The 7,894-nt window shown below is 44.2% G+C and overlaps 1 protein-coding gene across 2 annotated transcripts; it reads left to right on the forward strand.

The window, feature by feature from the left end:
• The first annotated feature begins 151 nt into the window (after positions 1–151).
• LOC139434232 (uncharacterized) lies at positions 152–6,049 on the forward strand. 2 transcript variants are annotated; one of them, XM_071203939.1, is made up of 6 exons: positions 152–269; positions 2,744–2,866; positions 2,994–3,059; positions 3,214–3,258; positions 3,582–3,641; positions 3,775–6,049. In XM_071203939.1, exons 2-6 carry the CDS (start codon positions 2,782–2,784, stop codon positions 4,146–4,148), a joined length of 630 nt encoding a protein of 209 aa, XP_071060040.1. In that variant the 5' UTR covers positions 152–269; positions 2,744–2,781; the 3' UTR covers positions 4,149–6,049. The 2 variants fall into 2 exon arrangements, with proteins under 2 accessions (XP_071060040.1, XP_071060039.1); XM_071203938.1 differs by lacking the exon at positions 152–269 and having other exon boundaries at positions 2,703–2,866.
• The last annotated feature ends 1,845 nt before the right edge of the window (positions 6,050–7,894 follow it).

Below are 7,894 nucleotides of genomic sequence, written 5' to 3' on the forward strand. Positions count from 1 at the left end.
GTTGGGCCCTCAGTTATAGAGGCAGTTTCCTCACCAGAGGAAACAATACCAACAATTTTGCAGAAGCGGCAATGCGTGTCCCCAAGGACAAAATACTGCAGAGGACAAAGGCCTTCAACCTTCCTCAGCTGTTCGATCTGCTGACCTCGAGGCTGGAGACCTATTATGAGGGATGCATCGTTGATGTTGCCCCTGGACGCTGGGAATCATTCCAGCGAGCAAAATTCCTCCCTCAAGATGGCAACATTGCAGCATCGCGTATTCAGCAGGTAATGGATATAACAGCTGAAAAAACATAACATGCTCTAGGTTTATCACTACAGAATCAATACGCACATATGTCACTTGTGTAACAAATACATGTATCCTTGTTTGACTTGTGATTTTGCAGATTGAGGTCAAGAAGTTTGTGGTGACACACACTTGATCTTTTTTTATCTTATGGTTTGCCTGTTCTTAACCTGGAGATTTGTGACGCCTTTTTCTCTGATCATATGCCTGTATTATTTGATGTGAGTCTTGCTTGTAAAACGGTTAAACCGCGCGCTGCTCCTCGGCGCGCTCGCATTATTAACCCCTCCACTGCTGGTCAGTTCTCTGTTGCCTTTAAACAGAACTGTGTGAATCGGGAACCTATGTCACCTGAAACGGATGAGCTTAGCTCATGGTTTCACTCTACTTGCAAAGCTGCCATAGACACTGTTGCTCCTTTAAAAACCAGGCAACCTCAAACTAAATCTGAGCCTTGGTTAAATGACACGACTCGGGCTGTCCGACAGGATTGCCGTAGAGCTGAGCGTAAATGGAAAAAGGACAAACTGCAAGTTTCATTTGAAATGTCTGTGAAGATTTTCTTCACTTTTTCATTAATAAGGTAAACTCCACTAGAGCTCAAATCTCTGCTCCTGCAATTGACCCCTCAGTTCCTGCACCGTGTTCTGCTGTCTTTAATCAGTTTGAGCATAGCTCTGTCTTTTGTACAGGAGATTGTCTCCAAGTTAAAGCCCTCTGGTTCTCCAAATGACCCTGTCGCGCCTCGACTTTTTAAAGAGGTTTTCCCCACTGTTGGACCATCTGTGCTGGCAGTTTTAAACAGCAGCCTGCTCTCAGGGAAGGTCCCCGAAAACCTGAAGCATGCAGTAGTGCAACCTCGTATTAAAAAACCCAGCCTGGATCCCACAGTTCTGGCTAATTTTAGGCCCATTTCCAAAATGCCTTTTATGTCAAAGATCCTGGAGAAGATTGTCTACAGTCAAATTATGTTTTTTCTGGAAGAGAACAACATACTGGAGGTTTTCCAATCCGGTTTTAAAACTATGCACAGCACTGAAACAGCGCTTTTAAGAGTCTTTAATGACATCCTTTTATCTACTGACTCTGGGGACTGCGTTGTGCTCCTACTTATTGACTTAACTGCTGCTTTCGATACAGTCGACCATGACATCCTGATCTCCCGCTTGGAAAAGTGGGTGGGCATTGAGGGAAAAGCCCTGGAATGGTTCAGGTCATATTTGAAGGACAGAACTTTCTCTGTCAGCCTTGGTGACTCCGAGTCATCCTCTGCTCCACTCCTGTATGGGGTCCCACAGGGCTCAGTATTAGGCCCCCTGCTATTCTCCCTCTATTTGCTCCCTCTTGGGTCCATTTTTAGAAAGCACGGCATCGCATTCCACTGCTATGCTGACGATAGCCAGATTTATGTCCCTCTAACAAAGAAGGAGGGTTACTTAATTAGCCCACTGCTAAAGTGCCTAGATGACATAAAGGCCTGGATGGCGTGCAATTTCCTTAAACTCAATGAAGGAAAAACAGAAGTAATGGTTTTTGGTAGCACCACTGACACCACTTCTGTAGACCTGGGTCCCTTGCATCAGTACACCAAGCCCACCGTTACGAACCTTGGTATTAAAATGGACCGTGAACTCAAACTTGAGAGTCAGATTAAGTCGGTGGTAAAAACGAGCTTTTATCACCTGAGGCAGCTAGCGAAAGTAAAACCTTTTCTCTCCAGACAGCAGTTTGAGACAGTAATCCATGCCTTTGTCACCACCCGGCTGGACTACTGTAACTCTCTCTACATGGGGGTCAGTGGGTCCTCGCTCGCACGACTGCAGCGGGTGCAAAATGCTGCAGCAAGGCTCTTAACTGGCACACGGAAGTTTGACCACATTTCCCCTGTTTTAGCTTCTCTCCACTGGCTGCCAATTTATTTTAGGATCCATTTTAAAATTCTTTTATTTACTTTTAAATCCCTAAATGGCATGACCCCACCATACCTTGCTGAGCTGCTACAGCATTACACGCCGAACCGCCCTCTCAGGTCAGCGGACCAACTGCTCCTGAATGTGCCTAAAACCAGGTCAAAGCTCAGAGGGGACCGTTGCTTCTCTGTAGCGGCTCCCAAACTGTGGAACGCTCTGCCCCTGGAGATCAGACAGGCCTCCACACTGCCTGCTTTTAAATCGCTTCTTAAAACCCACCTCTTCTCCTTAGCGTTTTAACATTTGGCGTTTCAACATCTTTTAGAGTGTTGCTTTTTTTGCATTTAAATTGTTTTTTTGTTTTTTTTACTTGTACTTGTTTTATGGTGTGTGAGCTGAGCTGTGTTTTATCTATTTGCCTGTACAGCACTTTGGTCTGGAGGTTTAAAGTGCTTTATAAATAAAGTTGTATTGTATTGTGAAGGGATCTACACAAACGTATGATGTAGACATGGACTTGGAGCTGTGTTCTTGCCCTGCAGGACAAACAGGAGCGCCTTGTAAACACCAGGCAGCAGTGATGAAACATTACAGCTGTTTGTCACACTCTTTTCTACCGATAAACCCAGAGATGAGAGCAGAGCTGATGAAACTGACCTCGGCAGGTAAAGTCAATATGTTAACAATAACTGGTGTAATGAGACTGCCAACATTTCATGTTTTGATTACAAAATAAAGGATATACACTGTTTATTTTTGAGTTTATGTTGATCCCTTATTAATGTTTTATAGAAACCATCTCTTTGGATTTCCTCCAACCCCTCAGACTTGAAAGGCAATCATGTCAGGCGTTTAGAAGTAAGTAATAAACAAAACTTACATTAATAATGGTGTAATTATATAAAATAATTGAAACTTTAAATCAAAATAACAAAGCAGTTCTATATTATCCATGTCCATCACTAATACCATGTGAGACACACATAATTGATGTATCTCTTGGTATCTGTAGGCACTCATGAACCAATCACTACGCATCAGGAGCAACAAGATGAAGGTTTGTTATGAACATTCCAACTGAACACACACACACACACACACACACACACACACACACACACACACACACACACACACACACACACACACACACACACACACACACACACACACACACACACACACACACACACACACACACACACACACACACACACACACACACACACACACACACACACACACACACACACACACACACACACACACACACTATATATACCTAGACTTTTCTTTCCCCTTGGACCATAACATCAGAAAAGAGGCACTGAAATAGTTAATACCAATTAATTGAATACTATCATATGCTACTCTTCACAGGTGTATTGACAGAACAAGCCCAGCCCTCCAGAAGTGTCACTGGTGATAGGCCACAAGAAGGTGAGTTGTGAGTGTGCAGGTTTATGTTCACACATCATTTTGGTGCTTAATAGATTGATGAAATAATAAATTGTTACTATATGTATAATATCTTAAAAAATAAACCTTTAATTTAAATATTTTTCCCTCTTAGATATCGCATCAGATGACGTCTCTCTTGTGGATAACATGATGGAGGAAATGAAAAGTCGTTGCCAGGATCCACATTTCACTGCTGGGCTACTGGCAATGGCTAAGCAGTACCATGTCCTGAGAAGCAACCCCTCCAAACTGCCGTCAGCCTTCCATTCCTTTGGGAAATCTGGCAGCCTGACCAGCAAAAGGGCCGCCATTTTAAGGCGGGCTGCCAGACGTCAAGGCCTGATGATTAGCTGCCAGCCTACAGCTGTTGCACGCAGGAAGTCAGGCGCTGGCTCAAGACGGCGTTTATTTTCAGGGCGCCCTGTGAAACAGCACAGTTTAAGTTTGGCAGTGGTGTTGAACACCAGCCATTCAAAAAAACATTAATGTATTTATTGTAACCCTCTGTTTAGAGGCAGGACACTAGTCAGTGCCCCTCTACACGCTCTGACTCCTCTTCACCCCCATCCCTCTGTTTAGAGGCAGGACACTAGTCAGTGCCCCTCTACACGCTCTGACTCCTCTTCACCCCCATCCCTCTGTTTAGAGGCAGGACACTAGTCAGTGCCCCTTCTACACGCTCTGACTCCTCTTCACCCCCATCCCTCTGTTTAGAGGCAGGACACTCAGTGCCCCTCTACACGCTCCGACTCCTCTTCACCCCCATCCCTCTGTTTAGAGGCAGGACACTAGTCAGTGCCCCTCTACACGCTCCGACTCCTCTTCACCCCCATCCCTCTGTTTAGAGGCAGGACACTCAGTGCCCCTCTACACTAGGGATGGGAACGATTAATCGAATATTCGAAATGATTCAGGTATTCGAATATGAGTTAAGAATATTTTTGTTAATTTTTCTTTTTTTTTATTAATTTTGTTTTTTTGGAGGGATGCCTAAGTTGATTACATATTATCAAATTGAATAATTCAATGTATACGGCAGTGCCATAGCTAAATGTGTTAGGTGATGTCTAAAGGTGTGTTTTGCTCCGCTCACCGGTCCCTCACAGCGGGCAGAGATGCAGGTGCTGATCTCTCTCTCTCTCGTGTCCGGTTATACTATACTCGCGTTTATGTCCAAATACATCAGATCTAGCTAGTTGTAGCCAATGATATGGCTGCTGCCCCTCCCTACACGCAGATCACGCAGACTCAAACCTCATCTTAGGCCCAAATGTGGCGCAAATGAGCTCCGCAGCCATTGTGAGGTTCCGGCGCTAACAGTTCATGAGCGTGCTCCCCCGCCCCCTGACAACACTCGCGACACATGAGTGGCCAGCCTAAACAACAATAAGCGCTGCTTGGCAACCGTGTGTGGCGGCAAAGTACATAGACATTTTGACCAGGGGCGGCGCCAGGGGGGAGCTAGGGGATGCTGAAGCACCCCCCAGGATTGCCAAAGCACCCCCTAAGCACCCCCAAGAAATGTGTTTTTTTTTCTTTTTTCTAAAATTATTATAATTTTTATTAAATTAAATCAGAAAAATGATTGATTACATCAATGCAAATGTGAAACAAATGAATGTTTGACCAAAAACATAAAGCCAACACAGGTGATATGATTAGGCCAATGGCCAGCACCCATTCGATTTTTGACCTACCCATAGGCTAAATTACTTTGTGACACTTGAGTGACTTCCTGTTAGCTGGAGCCCCAAATGATTTGCTAACAGCAAAGTGACAAATGGATCGTTTTTTAGTCCTTACACGTCCACGTCAGGGTTTCCGTTAGCCGGTAATTACCGGTTTTTAGCTGGTAAAATGTATTAAAAACCGGTAAATTCAAAACCTGCCGGTCAAAATGTCTGGTAATAATGAGGGAGGCTCCGATCGATCGGCCGCCGGTCATTATCGGCCGATATTCACTCTTAATAGTTTGATCGGTGCTCTCTATAAAGGCCGATCAGGAGAGCTGGGTCTGATCGATATGGACATAAACGCGAGTGAAGTATAACCGGACGTGAGAGAGAGATCAGATCAGCTGCTGAGTCTGACCGAGACACGCAGCTCTGCATAATCACCTGAAGCTCCGCCCTCTGTTTAGCGAGCTGCAGGAGCTGCTTGAGAAACTGATGTGCTGTCAGGAGAGAGAGAGGAAAAGAGCGGATCCGTTTCTCCCGTGTTATTATTCAAAGTTCATTTAAACTTTTGAATAATGTATGTTATCTACTACAAGTAGTTTGTTTGAATGTAATAATTATGTTGTTTGTTGTTTGTGGAATAATTTATTGAAAAATGAATCTGAATGTTTCGATCTGTTACGATTATAAACTGAAGCAATATAAAAATGAGCCCCGTGAACTGAGTTTTAAACATCAGCATATCTGCTCATAGTCCGGTAATAACCTGCTAACGGAAACTCTGCTACACAACTCTTATTATTATTATTGAAACATGACCGGTAAGTTTAAAATTTGTCCGGTAAAATAAATTCTGCCCGGACATTTGACCTGCGAGAAAAAATCCTAGCGGAAACCCTGGTCCACGTGTGGACACTCAATCAAAACTACCTGAAAGCGAGAGGGATTCTGCACATAATAGGCCTCGTGAGTACAAGTAGCTTACTTCTGGGTCTCTGTGTTTCATTCAAGCTCTGCTCTGTGTGTGTGTGGCACGAGCCATTTTGTGTGCGTGCGCAAGCGAGAGAGAGAGAGAGAGCGCACCGGTGGGTATCTACCGGAGATCGTTGTGGTTAGCATCTGGTGCTAGCTAGCCAAGCTAACGGATATAAGAAGCTTTTTCAACAACAAGGTGGAGGGAGAACTCTCTCCTGTCAGACGGAGAGTCTCAGATAACCTCAGCTCAGGTGAAGTAAAGGACTCTCAGTGTTTAGATAGTTAACTTTAGTCTAGTTATCTCAGTGGGTCTCAAACGGTTTGTTTTCAAAGGGGAGTGATTTGTAAAATATCTATAAAGAAATAGAAAATCTGTTTACAGTTCTGTTGCATATGTATGTTGAGAGATACTGTATATCCATAGATCTCTTCATTTTGGCTCTCTAAAAAGTGCACCAGATTGATGCTTTTAACTTCAATATTTAAATATTCCCGGGGGAGCAAGCTCTCCCAGACCCCACTAGAGGAGGTGAGGACCCTCCTAGAGGAGGTGAGGTCCACTCCCCACTTGTAAAAATAGCACTTTACCCCTGCTTACACCTATATGCCGTGAGCTGATTACCGAGCCTTCATTGTAACAGTCGCGGGTACACTGTGTGGGGAGTGTTGCAGTAGAAAATTCAACTGTAGCGCTGGTGCATTAATGGGAAACCCTTAATGTTTGAGCACCCTCTATGAAACGTCAAGCTATCCCACAGCACCCCCTTGAGAAAATCTCTGGCGCCGCCACTGATTTTGACAGGAGAGATTTAGTTGTGCCGGTATTCAACATATTTTACCAGTCATAGTCCGGAGTCCTACACAGACATGGCGTCAAAAAGGAGTAATGTGTGGAAATATTTCGACCAGGTTAGTGAGTGCGGTGTAGAGGTCAAACTATGCCAAATTAAACTTAACATGCTATACCTTGCTATACCCGCACCTCCGTTCTAGCTGAGAGGGTCTTCTCTACAGCTGGGCTGATTGTGAATCGCCTCCACACATGAAAGCTGTAGGTTTATAGCTGTCAAACTGTGATCACCAGTTCAATACATTTGACATATTCGACTTGGTTTCAACACTTATTTGAACATGTATGTATTTAAAAAAAAATATTGAAAAAAAATTGGGTAAAAAAGAAATTCTGAGAAAAAATTGTTTACCCAATTTTTTTTTTATAGGATGTGTACATTTCGGTTAACCGGTTAACCGTTTTTTGGGGGGTCGAATATTCGAATATACATTTGCTTTCAAATTCCCATCCCTACTCTACACGCTCTGACTCCTCTTCACCCCCATCCCTCTGTTTAGAGGCAGGACACTCAGGCCCAATCCCAAACCACTCCCTTGACCCTACCCCTCCGTGATGGAGTGAACTCTGTCTGTAGCCACACTCGCAGCTCAACGAGGCTCCCTCCTGTCAGATGGAGGGAGTAAATTTAAATACAGCAGCAAGCTTTGGGACGGCCTCCCCTCTCTCCGGCAGAAACAGGAAATGCCGTAACTGTATGTAACAACGGTTTCAAATCAGCATCTCTTAGA

Source organism: Pseudochaenichthys georgianus, chromosome 8 (genome assembly GCF_902827115.2).
Source record: "Pseudochaenichthys georgianus chromosome 8, fPseGeo1.2, whole genome shotgun sequence".
Taxonomy (NCBI): Eukaryota; Metazoa; Chordata; class Actinopteri; order Perciformes; family Channichthyidae; genus Pseudochaenichthys; species Pseudochaenichthys georgianus.

Excerpts from the sequence above, each read along its gene's own strand:
- LOC139434232 (XM_071203938.1), top strand. The coding sequence starts at position 2,713 with ATGGACTTGGAGCTGTGTTCTTGCCCTGCAGGACAAACAGGAGCGCCT. Across the intron at positions 2,867-2,993 it reads GATGAAACTGACCTCGGCAG|AAACCATCTCTTTGGATTTC; the intron begins GTAAAGTCAATA and ends AATGTTTTATAG. Across the intron at positions 3,642-3,774 it reads TGGTGATAGGCCACAAGAAG|ATATCGCATCAGATGACGTC; the intron begins GTGAGTTGTGAG and ends TTTCCCTCTTAG.